The following is an 18,116-nucleotide window of genomic DNA, read 5'->3' as shown; positions in this document are numbered from 1 at the left end:
TGCAGGAGACCAGCCAGAGCTTCGGGTGTGGAGAGGAGGGGACGCGGGGGAAACTATAGATCTTATATTAAATAGGGATTATAGATCTTATATTAAAGAGGGATTTAACCTATTTAAGATATAGGCTAGAGCGCCAACTGGCTATTTGGACTTCAGAACTCATTTGTGAACATTAGAGTCTTTAACCAAAATGTCAAGTTGTCATAACAAAGACATCTCAAATCAACTTTGCATTTAAAATTGACATTTATAATACCACCTTTATGTTCATGATGGGTGTCACAGCATGGCTATGACGGTGTCATGTCAGTCTTACGCACATCCCCTCAAATATAGTGTAACCAATAATATTTGCCTCTAAAATATAATGCAGTAGAGGTATAATGTAGTAAATATTGGAAGTACTTAAGCACAATGCAAAAACTTGTACTTGAAGCTACAACAAATAATTGTTTTAGCTGTATTGTGTTGATTTTGGAGGCCCCTGCGGACAACATTTCCACTGTAATAACCACAAAATATCACAGAAAAACAAAACTATCTAACTAAAAAACTCCTCCTGCCTCTTTTTAACTGGCTAACGTACTATTCACTGTAACTTTACAAGGATAAATGTCAAAACAGGCTTGTTTCATCCCATTTCATGGAGAATATGACCAGGTGAGAGGATACTACATCTCAAGGGGCTGTAAGAACAGGTCTGCAATCGCTGTCCTCCCGTGGATGGTCTTGTTAACTCACATAGGTCATATGAGGCATCAGTAATGAGACTGTTTCATAACCAGCTGAAAACTTCTTATAGTAGCTTTAAGTACAGTTCTTGTAAATGTCGTTAGTTACTTTCCACTAGTGGTGGTTGGCTTACTGACTTATGGCATAAAATGTGGTTCAAGATTTGGTTAATTCTCCAAACTGAATATACAGAAATTTGGAAATAAACCAGTTGACTTAGCACGTCCTGCGGGTGCATGCATCACTGTGTAAATGTGAGTGTGTGTGTGTGTGTGTGTGAGCGTGTGTGTACCCAGTGATCCAGTCCTGTGCAGGCTCAGGTAGGCTCTGTCTCTTTCCAGCCCCCCACCCGGCTCTCTGCGCAGGGCGGTGCGGCCCAGATGACCAGCATATTGACGCAGGAAGGAGGGAGCACTGTGTGAGGCAGGAGGGTGCACGGCACACACCACCATGGGCTCTGAGACACATGATGCCAGACGGACAGCCGGGGAAAAGGAGAGCACGAGAGGAGGACAGAAGAGAGCGCAAGAGAAAGCGAGAGAATGAGGAGAAAGCTCAGAAGGACAGCAGGTTGACACAAATCAAACCAGAAAAAAGGAGGACAAGTAAATAAAGGGGGAGGCAGAAAAAAGGAGATAACAGAAGAGGGAGAGAAGCAGCAAAATAAAGACAGAAAGAAGTGAAAAATTGTAGGAAGGAAAGGAAGGAGAAGAGAGAGAGGAAAAAAGACGACACAAGGTCACACAGAGACCGGACACAGAGAGGTAACAGAACATGTAGGAACAGTACAATATGCAGTAGTGATAGATAAAAAGGTGGGAATGCATACAGCTGCTGTGCTCGTGTTAGAGGAGGAAACAGCTGTCCGACACAGTAATAGAAATAGCCATTGACAGAGTATGAGGCATGAGGCATGCATAGTGGAAAATATGTTGAGTCATAGCCTGATAAAGACTGGGTTTGAAAACCAGAGAGTGAAAAAAAAGAGACATGCATGCAAAATGCTAGCAGCTGCACAGTTGGAAACCGGATTGGAGAATATATTTAGCTAACTGTTAGTGGAACATTAAAGTCAGTGGGTCAAATTTCTGCAACTAATGATGTGTTCTCATCCTTTGATAAAGGCCAACTCACAGGTGCAATTTTTTTTACCGATCTTTCCGAGGCTTTTTCCGAGGTGATTTGGTTGATCAGAACCTCCTCCTTGATGAGTTTTACTTTTTTGGTTTAAGTCCAAATGTTCTCAGATTTACCAGTATCAGTGTGTTGTTTTTGAGGGTTATGAGTCTGACTAACTTAGTTGTTGAAAAAGGTTCCACAAGGTTCCACGCTGGGTCCACTTCTTTTTTCTATATTAATTAATGATTTACCCCAATTATGCCTAAAATGCTATACACATTTGTATACTGATTACATTGTATGATGTTATTTAGACTCTGATATATAACAAATCCAGAATTCTTTACAGTCTTATTGACTTCTTCACATTGATTTTATTATAAAAAGAACGTATGGTTGTTTGAGTTCACTTTATCATTCAATCAATTGTTTTACATGTCAGGAAAGAAACATTTCACAGTTGATACTGCCTATTGCTGATTATGCTGACATTGTCTATCAAATGTAATTAATGTTGTATGTAATTATTTATGATGATTTATTTTGAGGTGTCCAGATAGAACAAACAAATCAATTTATTTTCAAGTGTGTTTAATTAAATTGTCACTTCTTTTTGATTTTGTTTTTGATTCATTACAGTTCTTCATATCCATTATGCAATTTTCCCTTTTTCTTTGACCCCAGAATTTTCAAAGAAGTTGAATATAAGTCGTTCCAATACAAAGCTCCATTTGTCTGGAATTATTCTCCTTCTTTCTTGGGATCTGTTATCTCTTTCTGTTACTTCAGGACCACTTCATATTCCCATCTTGAAACAACTTGCTCGTGTTTTTAATTTGTTGTAGTTAAAACTCTTTGTGCTGGTATTATTGACTTTTTATCCAGGTCACAGTATCCAATTTCACTTTTTCTTGTGCAGCAGCTGACGGCTGGGTTGTGGGTGGTAGAGGGTGAGCGAGATGTCTGTATCTGTGTATCTGTAGTGTATATCTGTTATGCAATGTTATTTAATTTGGATGTGGTTTGTTTTGCATTTGTGTCAATAGGAGCCCCTTGAAAATGAGATACTACATCTCAAGGGACTATCAATTTAAAATTCAAATAAATTGAATCTTATGGAAAATAGAAAATACATGGAATATACAAATACTTATTGATTTTTTTCAAAACAACCCCTCACAAATCTGTGGAACACCCTGTTAGCGTGCGTGTATCATCACCTTTCTTTCATATTCATTACTATTACATTTTTTGCAGAATGTGGGTGGAAGCCTGCATGTCACATCCCCTATCTTTCAAATAATCCCCAATTTTCTCTCCACATTGCACTGTGAATTCCACTGCGATCCCCGAGCATTAGGATTTAATGTTCCTCTAAAATCCTCACATGATTCCCTCGCAGTCTGAGGTCAGCGCCGGATTCCACATTGCTTCTAATTAGCACTTTGAAAAATGCGAGGAGTATTTTTACCACCCTTTTGCGCAAGATTTATCAAAATGTAGGAGTCCGGGGGTGTGATATAGTACAGCAAGGGAAAAGGGCAGGAGGAGGAGATGGTTAAGAACAAGATGTAGAGCAGTGGTTAAAGTTTAATGTCCCTCTCCTCATCCTCTACATCACTTCCTCCATCCAGCTGCCTCCTCGTTCCTTGCTTCTTGAGCTCTCTGGAAATGAACTGACATGGCTTGAGCTATTAAAGACCAAAGAGAGGGGTATAAAAATAGGAGGAGGACAAAGATGGCAGGGAGGGAAATTAATCAGGTAGAAGTATGGATGCTGCAGCCCGAGAGCTGATAATAACAACAAGTACAAACATAATCACTCCTTCTATCCAAACTGCAAAGCAGCCAACTTCTCTAGCCTAAAACGGAGCACAGCTATATTTGAACACTGACACTTTTTTCTTCTTCTTTCTTCTCACTTTCTGTCTGTTGTTTCTTTCTTTTTTTTTTTCCTCTGAGACAAAAGCAGAAAAAGGAGGCAACCTCCCTCACACTCAGTGTTCTGACCTGGTTTCTGTCTCGAGCCAGAATAAGATGCAAACACAAAAAAAAAGACCAATCACGCACTCACACACACCCGCTCAGTGTTTGTGTCAGGTGAGGTCTCTGATTTTTTTTACGGAGAGGAAGCTGCAATCCTGGCAGACGCCCAGCAGATGGCACCCAGAGTTTCTGAGAATGACGTTGCTTTTTGCACTTTCATCTAGGAGCTGAGACCCGTGTGAACACACAGATGGATGTATGTGAATTCACAACGAAGCTTTGTGAATTTACACACATTTCCAGTATAAAGAAAGAAGTGAACTGATGGTGATGAAGCTGAGGATGAGATGAATGACGAAGGTTAAGATGGCTTCAGTATGTTACAAAGCTCAGGTGTAACTGTACGTGTGTCTGTTTTGTGGTTGTATGTGACACATTTTTGAGATACAAATGTATGACGACAGATACATTATTTCAGAAAGGAGTTCAGTGCAAATGGAAGACATACATGAGTAAAGGAGAGTGCAACATCTGCTGTCATAATTTTGCATAACCTTCCTGCATCTGCTGCAATGATCAGTTATGACCTCTATTTTGACTCTCTCTCCACCTACACCATCATTTGCAAACCACTGCATCAGTTAATGTTTCTTTATGTGCTGAAAAGGCTCCAAATGATGTCTTAAGGTCCTGAACTGTTGAAGCACATGAGAAACTGCCCTTTAATAATGTGGTTTGCCTGCTCCTGTGTGGTGAGACACGAGTCATAGCAGATGTTGGAGTCAAATTAATCATTGTGTGGACTCCCAAGAGGGTTATGGAGGTGACACAATATCTCTTCATCATGATGATAACACACACACTACCTTGCTACCTTTTTTAAAAGCTTTCTCTTCTGTTTTTTCCCTTTTATGATTTGAGATACTGTGTATACCATGGCTGCCCCCTAACAGCCTACTACACCGTGCAAAGAGGTGAGAAGAGTCTTAGTCAGCCAAGTTTTCATTTATCTGTTAATTACAGGGAAAAAAAAATCCTGATTCCATTCTAATGCGGTGCCTTGCCATTAGTCTCAAGAAGAAAGCATCAGTGCTTCGTTACAAATAGGAATGTAAGAAAATACACTTGAGTATTGCTAGTTAACTCCAGTTAGCTGACTCTGCCTGACCTGGGACCATTGAAGGCCAGTCTGACAATATGGAATACAGAACCGAAGTGACAGAGAAACGGCACGTTCAGGCAGTGACCGGCGAGGCACGAAGCCGTTGAGTAGCAAGTTTATAGCATGTTAATTTGTATATCAACCATCAACCACAAAGTATTTGTTTTTGTCAAACTGGAAGTTATTTATTTCTGTTCTTTGAACAAAGAGACATGTGTGATGCTACACTGTGTTGAGATAAATTAAGAAAATGTTCAGTCTTTTTGCTGGCTGTTGCGACACATTCAGAATCAGTACTGCATTTGCTGTTAGCAGCTCGCTTCATGCCACTTGCAGACATTATATTTTAAAGGCTCACTGTTACATTTTGAATTTCTCTGCAATGAAGCATGGTATTAACAAGTAACTGGAACTCAAACTGTTTTCTGATTCCCCCCCCCCCCCCCCCGAGTTTTAAATAATTACTTTAATATCATAAACTTGAACTAATGACTACAAGTTAAGAGGTGTTGGGGGAAAAAATGGATACTCAAAGCAACTGCGATTCTTTTCTTTTTTTTTTTTTTTTTTTGTTTTGTCGATTTCTCAATCATTTTTTTCATTACAGAATCAATTTTGGAAATGGTAATTAACATAAATGGAAATTAGCATTGCAATAACATTATTTTAGCAAGCTGATCCATTTGACTCTACATGCTCAACATAAAACGACATGTGTGTTCATACTTTCAGGCACATATTCCCTCTGCTCTGTGGAAACAAACTAACTGATGCTGATACTTCACACTGTTAACTCAGTCTGTTACTCTGGCTTCAGCACTCCTCGCTAAACCAGCTACAGCAACCTCAAAGGGTCAAAACACAAACTTGGGATTTTAAAAACAGCCCAGGGCTTTATTAACTTATGGTACTTGCTTGCTGAGCAGGAACATCTTAATGTAGCAGTTTACTTCGAAAAGTATTTTATTTACTACCTTTATATGCAGTATAACAATGAAGCTGCTGACTGGCTGACATGTTATGTGCACTGTTTTGGGAAATATCAGTCATGTACAGTCTCTAGAAGTCTATGATTCAACTTTTTCACATGGTCTGCTGTTAAAAAGCAAACGAAAGTCATGATAAATCATAAAATCGATTAGCAACACTTGTGGAATAGCAACACAAATCAAATCAGCACCCTAGTATCGTCATATCGTCCCAGAGTTACTAGTTAACTCAGAGAGTTCCTCAGTCGGGGGCGGCCCTAGTACTACATGCAGTATATAGATATAATTCACATATGCACATGCAAGGTATTTACATGCACACGTTTTGTGTGCAAAGCTGCAATATTTGAAATAAGTGTTTGTGTATACCTGTGTGTGTCTGCACTTCACGTGTCTCACCATTGTCCCTGGCTGTGGATGGCTCGTCCAAGGCCATCTGCTCGGCTAGTTCAGACAGGGAGTCGTCGACAGGCCGAGCGCTGCGTAGAGACATGGACAGCCTCCGCTTGATTATCTTCATCCTGTCCATCTTCTCAACAGCACCACCGGGGCCCACAGGCCTGAGGGAGGGAGGGGAACAACAACCAACATCGTCATTATCATCATCAGCACCACCTGCATCCCCTATCATCATTATCACGGCCATTGTTCTCATTATAACCATCAACAGCTACACACTGCCCCGCTAATCTTCATTGTACAGTCAAACTACTGCAGTGCAGCCTCGGCGCATTTTCTACAGTTCTTTGGGCTCCCGATGATTGTGTTTGCTCACGCAGCGTGTGTTCTCATTGTTATGTATCCCAAGTGCAAACATTGCAGAATGAAAGACACAGAATGAGAGAGCAGATCCAGAGAGACACAGAGAAAGAGAGAGAAAGAGTGCAACAAACAAAAAATTTACAAAAAAACATGTAAATGGCTGACAATGCAGCTCCCCAGAGGTTTCAGATGAGAGCGGTTCTCCCAGATGAGCTGTGATTGGCGTGCGTTTCACTGGCTCTTCCCACACAAAGTCATGGTAGTCAAACAGTAAGTAGACAGAATTCCAATGTAAAAATGGCAGACTAAGTTATCACCAGAACAAAGTTCTTCATACTCATACTCATACACACACTTTCTACACTCTCAGAGGTTTCAAATGGGTTCTTCCGGCATGGCTGAGGTTCTGCCCAGAACCATTTCCATTGGTTCTTCATAAAACCTTCAGGAGACAAGAGGTATATAGGTGAAACCTTTGGAATATTATATGGTTCTCAGGCGAACCCCCCTGGGAAGGTTCTAGATTAAACACATGGAATATAAGGTTCTTGGTAGAATCCACTGGGGGGGTTCTAGATCAAACCTTTGGAATAATCGTAGGACAATGAATCGAATTTTTATCATAACCACTTTACAGAATGTAGCTCCTTTAACACAAGCAATTTAACAAAATATCTAAAGAACTAGGGATGTCCCGATACAACTTTTTCACTTCCGATACGATACCAATATTGCAGCCTTGAGTATTGGCCGATATCAGCATGAATCATACATACTTTTATTACTTATTTTGTAGTGTGGAATGTTAGAAAAGGCTTGATCAAGTGATGTTACTCAAACAGAGAACAGTAGTCAGCAACCAGAGTCATCTATGGATGGAAGTGCTGGAGCAGAAAATGGACTGCTTATCGGAGCGCTTATATCGGAGATTTTAGACGCAGTCCGATAAAATCTGATACTCGTTTTTTGGCTGATATCGGACCGATATCCGATATCAATATCGGATCAGGACACCCCTATAAAGAACCAACATGATGCAGAGTTCGAGGAATTTGCTAATGCTAGCTACAACAACACTGCAACAGCAATTTGTTATTTGTTACATTTACAAAGCGGAGAACATCAAATGAAAATTAAACATGTTTTTTAAAGTCTTTGTAAGAAGTGTTATGGCATCATTAAGTACCCATAACAGTACTCAGTAACACCAAGTACCCACATATAAATATTTGTAAAAAGGCAGTATCGGTGCATCCCTATGAGCTACTGTACTTTGATGGAAAGCTGGTTTCAGATACTGTATAGACTGAATGTGGTTAGGAGAGAGAAGCATCTCACTTTTAAAATAAATGGGAGGAAAAGCACATATTGTTTTTCCAGCAAAGTGCTCTTCATATTCACTGCTGACCCGCCTGTGTGTATTGTGTATTTGCGTGAGTGTACCTCTTAACGTCAGTGAGCTTTCAAAGTTATATATTGTTTAGAGTGCCCCTCAGCATTTAGACATTTAGAATCAGGTCTGTGTGTGTATGTACAGTATTGTATGTGTTTTTGCATGTGTGTGTGTTTGTGTGTCGTGTTCCTCTACGCTCTGCCTCACTGGCCTGGAGGTAGAGGCAGCTATGGCAGAGTATTTCTGTCCCCTTTCCACTTCCTGCAACTTCTATCTAACCCATAAGGGCTCCAGAGCTGACATGCACAAGTGCACACACACACACACACACACACACACACACACACAGTCACACACACTGCCTTTCTCTTTGTGTCCAACCTTGGAGGCTTCAACAAAAGCCATTCATCCTTTCAGGCTCTCAGTCTTTCAGGCCTATTAGAGACAGCCAGTGCTCTGAGGGAATTCAAACCCAGCGCTCCTCACTCAGGACAACTGGCTTTTTTTCATTAGAAGATGCGCTTAGGCGAGTATCCATCGCTAACAACACTGCCTCTGCCAATTTACATGAGCCTAGCTGGACACAGTTTGTACATCAGCCGGAGGCGTTTCTCCATACGAAGAAAAAGTTCAAAATGGGGAACAAAAGAGCGAATGGAGAGCAACTCACATTCACTTCATAACATCCATCACCCATGGATTATCAGTATGGAACGAATCTCCCTCCCCCCTCATTTGCATGTTTTCCCAGACTTTGCTAGAGAAGAATCCTGCTCGGACAAGGAGACTAGGTTCTCCTCAAGCAACCTCACAGCCATCCTCCACGAATTTTCAGGAATAAAATTACTCACATTAGAGGGGAAAAGCCGATAATATAATGCACCGCTTATTACCCAGATAAATACGTACCAGTGTTATCGTTAACACACACTTGTGCTCACATCCAGGCATGCCCGCACACACAGACAGATGCACAATAATGACTAATTTCACAGTCTTCATCTTATCTCTGTTGAATTAGCACGAACAGTAATGCAGTGAGATTCTCATTACCCAGCAGCTCATAGAGGGAAACACATCAGGGAAATACTGTATGTTATACATGTAGTTGAGATTTTCCAATTTTATTTATAATATGATGAATTAAGCAGCAGTCTATCTTGTAAACAACTACACAGTGTAAATATTTAACTGATAACCTACTTATTCCTACTTAGTTTTTAAACTCTTCCCATCTACTTGTCAAGAATACTTTATGAAATGCCAGACAGACATACAAACTTTATTGTAGTGTTGTGTTGTGTTGATATTTTCTTATTTACCTGTTACTGTATGTTTTTATGTGCAAACATGACTCTTGACTACTCTCTATCCTGGCTTCAGTGCTATATTATTATTTTTGTTTGTTTAATGCTATTTTTTAATTCTATGCTGCAATGCCACAATATTGGCAATATGTAAATAAACTAAGGGCTAGGCTGCTTTCAATAAAGTTTTTTTCACATATAGTTCCCAGTACATTACTGGGGTTACCTTTACAGCAAAATATTTTCATATTAAAATGTCTAAAGACACTAGACATATATTCTGTACTTACATTATCCCAAATGTTTCCAACAATGGACAACCCAGACACATACTAAATTTATTCAAGGTAACGGTACATGTTCTCGTTAGTTGCTAGTTGCTATAACTTCCAAGAAAACTTGGGATGTCAGATACACCAGAGAGTAAGCAAGGAAGTCTGCAAATGTGACTAAACGTAAAATGAATAAAACCTCATGCATAAACATATTTCCTGTCATGTCAGACAGATTTTCATCCGCTATAGTGGTTGTTTAAGAGTGAAGATAACAAGTCCCATGATCCCACGCTACTTCATGATGTCATCAAACTACATCTTTTGTTAGTGTTTTAATGTGAGAGCAGCAAAAGTTCAGGAACATTTCCATCTTCTGTCTTTCTATCTTTCTACCAACACTGGAATAGCAGGAGCATGGACTGAGCCCAGCTGATGGCGTTGATGTGACACCAATGAATGCCAGCCACCATATCAGTCAAAAGAAGAAGAGGAAAATGGGGCAAGAAGGTTTTTTTCAGGAACATGACAGATGAGGAGCTGATTTTGTCCAGTGTTCTTGAGCTGTACTTAATAATCAACAAATGTGCGAGAACATTTCTGTTTTTTTTCGTGACACACTGGAATCAGAAACATACATCTGATACATTAAAGAACCAGTGTGTAAGATGTGGCCGCAGTTAGTGGTGAGCTTACAGATCACAAATACCGTCTCACTGTCCCCTTCCAAACCTGTAGAAGAACCTATGGTGGCAATGAAACCTGCGCAAAAAAATAAAAATAAAAGGTTGATTCTAAGGTTACACACTGGACCTTTAAATGACACATTAAAAGTTTTGAATGTCTGCAGCTGCTAAGACTCCAGTTGTTTTGTGAGTCTTGTGATTGGTTTGTGCGCTCTATGTCAAAATGTCGTTCACCAAATGGACATTATCCTTTACATGCTTGTCCCTGCAAAGTTAAGGCTTCCATTCACAACACAAGTGTACTTTTCCTGAAATACTACTAGGTCTTGAGATGAGACATTGGCGGTACAGATTACCCTGGATATCAATCCCCGCTCCCCTTAACACATGACCCCATGCAGGAATTGTACATGAACATTTCATGGATAGACTCTGTGTAAGAGGCTTAAGAGACTTTTTACACCAACACAGATACACCAATAAACTCTGTATTGGCGTATCTGTGTTGGTGTAAAGTTTCAGAAAGAATAAAGTGTTATGAATGTGCGTTGGATGTTGAGTCTTGTGTGGTGCAGATGGACGTGGCAGCGTGAAGAGCTTGGCAGAGGCACAGCAGTGAGTGGGAAGAGACATGTGGCTCCAGGCTGCAGCATGTGCAGGCCACACTCACCAGACACCTGGCAAACCACGAACAACTCTGATACATAACTCCCACTAAACGGAGGCACACACTCCAGATGACGGAGGCTGCTCTCACTCCTACAAAGACACTACAGGCACTTCTGCTGTTTTAGTTGTGTTTGAAAGCAATACAATGAACTGTTGATGAATTCACATGCAGTGTAACATGGGCTGAGCAATAAAACAAACACAAAAGAGCAAAGGTTAATAGGTTGGCGATACAAAGGAGTGAAGAATAAAACCTTCTCCAACTTTGCATTAAGTAATTTGTGTGTGTCTGTTAACAGACTGCGCACATGTGTTTCCACATGCGTGTGTGGGTGGTTGCATGGATGTGGTAGAATGGAGGTGAGGTGAAGTGACACACCCCTGAGGAGGACAGGAGGAGGAACACACTCTGATTTATTCAAGACACACACCATTTGGGTTGCTAGGTTACAGGCCCAGGCTGGAACCGCAGTTTGTGTCTCTGAGGTAAAGAGAAGAAGAAAGGAGACAGAGAGAGGCGAAAAGCTGAGAATTCACGATTCGCATCTCTCCATCTCCCCACTCTCTATACTCCCCCCGCTGCACACACATGCTCACACACACGCTCATGTCAGCTAAAAAAAACTTCCAGCCTTCCAGTGCCTGGGATGCCACACAGTGCTGCAGCATGCGATCCTTGCCAACCTTGCTCTGGGATTCCTCTGCCAATTATGCCTCGGCAAAAGAATGAATGGACCCGAGTCTGCGGTAAACACACACACTGGCTAGCTGCAGGTTTGACACACACAAGTACAAACACACACAGGCTCAGAAATTACTTTAATAGAACAACTTGTGAGGCCGGGATCCGATTTTCTTTCAGCCAGATATTGTCTTACCTCCTGTACTTCTCTTTTTTTCCTTTTCATCACAAACAAACAAGCATTCCTCTGCATTTCAGTGGCACGTGAATCATACGCATGCATGCACTCACATACAATGTGGCAGAGTGGAATGGGCACTCAGTGGCACTCCAAACACTGCGGCCTCAGGATGCATGAGTAATGCACAAATCTGCCCAACTACAGAATCCTACACACATCCACGCAAAACACACTCATAAACCAACAGATAACCCGAAAAAAGTAGTCCATTCTCCTTATAAGCCAAATGGCTCCTCCTCAGCAGCTCTTCTGTCACTTAGCCTAAATCTCTGGAGTTAGATGAGCAGAAGGAATTACGAAAAGAAGATGAACGAATAAGCAGAGGGACAAGACCGCAAAAAGACGAGGCAAAAGATCTGAAATGCCATTTTCAGCCACAAGAGGAGCAAGGAGTTACTGTCTCCAGGATTTTAGGGCTATCTGGCTCAAAGGGGTCACACAAAGATTCCTATAACGTCTCTCGGGGCTGGATAATGCGGCTGAAATCAATATGGTAATATTAAACGAACACTTTCCCAATGTATTATTCAAATAATATGGCAAATGTATGCAAACATTACATATAAGATCATCAACTTGCTGTAATGACCTGGATTCCACTGTTAGTTATTACTTATCAGACTCAACTTTTCAAAGATTAAGATGAAGACACGTACAATTAGCTCTGAATAATTGATTCGGATGACTCATTTGTGTATAATCATCATCACAATAATCATATCATCAGGATATGACTCCACTGGAAGTTGGTACAAGATAACATTGAATAGTTTGACAGTTAAACGAGCTAAACATGATAGATTTAGTGCTATTATTATTATGATTATTATTATTACTCTTATTATTATTATTATCATTATTATTGTTGTTGTTGTTGCTGTGTTGTCATTGTTATTAATGCCCTGGCCATTCCTGTAAAAGAGAATTTTAATCTGAGTAAGGCTCTTTCCTGGTTTCATTATTTGGCCACAGAATTTGGTCACAAACTAGTATTTAGTAGTATTTTTTAAGAAAAAAAAAATCTTTGATTCCGGCTTCTTAAATGTGAATATTTTCTGGCTTTCTTTACTCCGCTGCGACAGTCTCTGCATTTCTTTAGTTTGTGAACAAATCAAGACATCCATCAAGAGCATTTTAAAACACTGATGAACATTTTTTCACTGTTCTCTGGAGTTTTGTAAACCAAATGACGAGGAGACTGAACAAGAAAATAACAGATTAGTGAACAATGACAATAATCTTTAGTTGCAGTCCTGCCCTGCCACAGTATAGGATGACATTCAAACCAGAGGACAAGCATACAGGTGCGTTTTGTACTTCAGGACATTACACTGTGTGAAAATAAGACCATGCATGAAGCCCCACTTGGCAAAACATCACAAATAGGTAACAAAAGTCATGGAATTCTGTAAGATGTTTTTCAGGACTGTAGAATATAATGAGGGCAAATGAAACTAGTGCAATTGTCATTATTGTGGAATATGACAGGATAAGGTTCCCATATGATCGCTGGCATGTGTGTATGTCTGTGTGTGCAGGACAAACGGACCCGAAGCTTGTCCACTGATATTACTCGACCCATCAACCTAATATGTTCTGTGCACATTTGTGACTGTATGCTGAAGGACCTCTGTGATTCATAATTTTTGAAAAACTTTGAAAACCCTGTTTTATGCCAGAGGTGTTATGTTTTTGGGTTTTCCCATTCTTGTCGACGTGACAGCTGAAGAACGCCTTGAGGGAATTTCTTCAAACCGGATATGAATGAGCAGATGGACTCAACTTATAAGCTGATTAGATTTTGGTTGTCAAAGGTCACTGTGACCTGATGTGCGTCCCATTCATATGTCAAGAACGCATTGAGGAATGTCTTCAAATTTGTCAGAAATGTCCACTTGGACTTGAGGATCAAAGGTCACTGTAACCTCACACACATCTCACTCTTGTGTAGAGATATCTCTTGAATGCCTTGAGAGAATGTCTTCAAATTTGGTACAAATGACCACTTGGACTCCAGGATGAATTGATTTTTTTTTTTGTGGTCAGAGGTCACAGTGATCTCACGAAACACATTTTTGGCCATAACTCAAGAACTCATATGCTAATTATGACTAACTTTCTAGCAGTACTGGAGAGTAACTACTTCAGTGTAACTAGTTACATGCAACTGAGTTACAAAAATAAATGTAATTGTAATACAGGAGAGATAATGAGAAAAAAAAAGGTCATCAATTGCAGTTATCTATCAAAATGTTCATTACTGAGGGGTTACATCCAAATATTGTGTTCAGGCTGCCTGGTGGAGATCTGCTCTACTGAGTGCACTCTTCTAGTTATTGATCGGAGATTATTAGTGAGCCGTTTCAATCTGGACATCCCACACTGAGATGGACATAAATAATTTAGCGGTAAACGATAGTCCCAACTGACTGTCCCAACCAAATGAAGTGTTCAGAGCTTTTGCTATCGCCAATAATCGTTCAACCTATGTTGGTGTTAGTATGCTACTATAAATGCCATCGGCGAGCATCCACGAGGTTTATCGACAACACTGCAGGACCGCAGGAGGACCGGACTGTCACATTCGTGGACAAGCGAAGGTCCTGCTGACAATATCCCACGTAACTATGCATGACTGCAGCCAGGCAGAGCGCTGTACGGTAAATATCACGGGACCCAAACCAACTGCTCGGCTGTTCGTGTCGGGCCTGGCTGGCAGAGATCCCTCTACCTTGCAGGCCTTTTGCGTTTTCGGTCAGTTCCTCTCTCCCCGTGTTTTCCTGACGCAAGTATCCGGGAGGAGGAGAGTCAGGCAGGGCAAAGAAAAGTTACACAGCGGCCCCGGCCGGCTCAGAAACTCAGCGAGGAAAAAAAAAAGGTCCGGGATCATCTCCCGACGTTACCACTGCGGATTTAAGAGTTAGGACCCTGGGACCACTGTAATATGTTAACATTGTCGCTCTAGGGACTTAAATCCGAGTCGGTCTGGTTCCGTGGTGTCACTTTAATTTTCCCTAGTGCGGATTTTTGCAGTGATACTTGAACGGCACCCAAGTATCCACGTTAGTTCCACATAGACGCACAGTTGCGCAATATTAAACCCAGTTAAAAATGACTAAATAGCTCTGATTTAACGAGCCGAAAAATAACTCCACCTGCAATGTCAAGTGATAGGACAGTCGCGATTATCGTTGCTTGTCGTCCCAACATCATTACGGGACTAAATAAAAAACGTGTAGCGAAGACAGGCTGGACATAAATAAACATTGAAAAGCGCTGGCACTGACCTGCTAGTGTTTCTGCTGCAGGAGACTATTGTTCCACTTGTGTGTGGTAATCCAGGCAGCACGCTGGGATGAATCCACCACTGCGACAAGTTCCTCCAACTACTTTGCTGTAAAACACACCAGATTTCCGTCTACCCGTCAGGTAAAGTCTTATCCCAGTGTCACACGGTGTGCCGCAGTGTCCCGTCGCCCGAGTAAGAGCATTGTTGACCCGCAATAACGCGTTATTTGTGTCTACTTTCGCTTATAAACAGCACCGTCCCGTCCGGTGATGATCAGCCATATCGCTGCCGCTGTGTGGATCCCAAGTGGAAGCAGTGGCGTGATCCCGGAAAACACCGCAAGGGGTGTGTGTGTGTGTGTGTGTGTGTGTGTGTGCGTGTGTTTGTATGTGAGTGTGAGAGAGACCGTGAATGTGTATCAGACTCTCTAACCTCCACCCCACCTCCAACCCTCCGTGCGTCTCTCAAAAAGGGGGGTCAGATAGATTAATTTTGGGGCAACGCCACCGGGGAAATTAGCCTTCATTATCCGAGCCCCATTCCCGTCTAAATATGCACCTCAGAGAAATTCCTCGTGAATAATGCATGGGCTGAAAATTATGGAAATTCAACAGTATCACCCACCACTACTGCTTAGCTGGCACCAACATGAGTGAAAATATAGTCTAAAGATAATTGTTTCGCTTGTAGCGTTGAAATAAATTTCCCTTCAGCGCCGAAGTTGTGAGGTTTAATTCATATTAATACACAATTTACTGGCCAGAGGGTAAAACAACTTGATCATATGCGATTACAATTTTAAACAGCTCAGACAAATGTAGTAACGAGCATATTCTCCTTCTCATATAAATGGCTACTACCTGGGTGACTACTGATGACAGGTCATGGCATGCCAAGTTTTTTCACCCACATATCGTGCTTTGAAACATTTTGATTTTATTTTAAGTAAAGTAAAAGTTGTTAAAACTTAACTAACTAACTAACTACTTTTTTTTCACGGGGATCACCAGGACCCCCAAGAATTACGTCAGAAATCACAGATGACACAGCAAACACGGTTGATGAGGAGAAGTCTGCCTGCTGGTCTTCATCGCCACCGTGTGGTTTAGTTCAACAGCAGCATGTTTTCATTCAGAAGGCAGCTTCATTCACTGAAGCAAACCGGGAGGGTTACCCAGATTCTACCAACAGGAAACCCAAGTCAAAATATTATTTTGCACCACATTCTGTGAACGTTGTTGGAGAGTTACTCATTACCACCAGGGAAGATCAGGAGAAAGTTAGAAAAAACAGCAGCCAAAGCATCACTTTATTACTTTATTACAATGTTTTTTTTTGTGCAGCATGTCATGGATGTTGACCTAAAAGGCTACCATAGGGGAACCTAAAGCGAACATTACAAAAGTAACCCCCAAAAACATTAGTTCATGTGGTTAGTAGGAGATTTTTGGACTGTCACACTGAATGACAACATTTGTGCAGCATGATTAGAGTGTTGTGTGAGGGTTACCTCAAAGGCGACTTCATGTGGTTTCTACAACACTTTGAGACTGTTACACTGAGCAAAAATATTGGCACAACACTCTGAGAACGTTGTTGAAAGGTTAGTCAAAATTCTACCGGCACACACGTCATTTACCAAGTAACATCATTAAATAACACAGATAGAAATATAGACAGCAAACCTCAGGAAAAATGTTTTTAAAATGATCCCCCAAAAAACATTACTTTGTGAGGTTATTGGAATGATTTGGGAATGCTATGCAGAACAAAAACACTTACACAACATGCTTAGAAAACTGGGGGAGGATTATGCAAATTCTATTAAGAGGGGAACTCAGAGAAACATTATTAAAGCTGCCCCCCCCAAAAAAAAAACATTTCTTAATGTGGTTGTTAGAACATTTAGAGAGTGCTATGTTGAACAAGAACATTGGCACAAGATTCTTAGAACATTGTGGGAGAGTTATCCAAAAAGAACATAAAAAAATGTATCCCCAAAAACCATTACTTCATGTAATGAAGGGCTTGACATAAAGTGACAGTTTCAACTAGTTTCTGTATTATGTAACTATAGAAATTATTCTTTTTTTTACCCTTTTGAAATACAAAAATCGGAAATTATAGGCTATTGCGGTTGACCATGAGACACATGTAATCTGTAAATATCTGTATTGGCTTAAGAAAATTAATACCGTGCATCCCTACACCACAAAATACAATATTGCAATATATAAAAGTTCTGTTTACACCTTGTCCTAACTCTAATATACATTGTTATGCTGGTACTTTAGTTCTGACATAAAATCTTGAGAATGGGCCAAAATAGTCAAGGCTCAATGCCACAACACGTATCAACACCTGTGGAAGAACTCTGTCCTCAAAGGTCTCGTTGAGTCAGAAATGATGACAAGAATAAAGCTCACTGGAGAGGGATAAAGTCAGCTGCAGAGAGTTTATTGTGTTCTCCAAGACAGCAACAACAACAAACCATAGTCGATCCCAGGATCAGATGGAAGAGAAACACTCATTACACCTCTTTTTACACTATTTGGAGACTCTGGAGAGTCGCCTCCCTCTTTTGACTTTTGAACTTACATCCAAACATGTTGGTGTATAGCCATCCAGTATTCTAGGTACTTTTCACATAGGCCATAGCTGGTTTTGCCTACCACTCATGTTCGGTGAGTGTTTTTTAAAACAGCTTGCATACTCATAAACATGATGTTGTACAATTTCATACACAAACACATATGACTATGGTCCAGTGTTTGGCTGAGTCAGCATTTCTGTGCAGAACCATGACCTAATGTTGTTAATTTCTACC

General features: G+C 40.8%; 1 protein-coding gene across 9 annotated transcripts in view; it reads right to left on the bottom strand.

The window, feature by feature from the left end:
* The window catches only part of LOC146325144 (cyclin-dependent kinase 17-like), a 61,243-nt gene extending 45,616 nt beyond the window's left edge, over positions 1–15,627 (bottom strand). For 3 of the 9 annotated variants that reach the window (XR_014770706.1, XM_084720983.1, XM_084720987.1), the window contains exons 1-3: positions 15,288–15,627; positions 6,358–6,548; positions 1,025–1,189 (exon numbers count right to left, since the gene is read on the bottom strand). Coding sequence is in view for 8 of the 9 variants with exons in the window: in XM_084720983.1 (XP_084577109.1) it covers positions 1,025–1,189; positions 6,358–6,517 (325 nt within the window). In the remaining variant the exon portion in view is untranslated. The remainder of the gene's footprint in view (positions 1–1,024; positions 1,190–6,357; positions 6,549–15,287) is intronic. The other 6 variants (XM_084720985.1, XM_084720986.1, XM_084720989.1 and 3 more) reach the window with 6 other exon arrangements.
* Positions 15,628–18,116: the final 2,489 nt, after the last annotated feature.

Source organism: Lutjanus erythropterus, chromosome 6, assembly GCF_056507025.1.
Source record: "Lutjanus erythropterus isolate fLutEry1 chromosome 6, fLutEry1.hap2, whole genome shotgun sequence".
Lineage (NCBI taxonomy): Eukaryota > Metazoa > Chordata > Actinopteri > Lutjaniformes > Lutjanidae > Lutjanus > Lutjanus erythropterus.
Note: the sequence above shows the minus strand (reverse complement) of the source record. Positions and strands in the feature narration are given on the sequence as shown.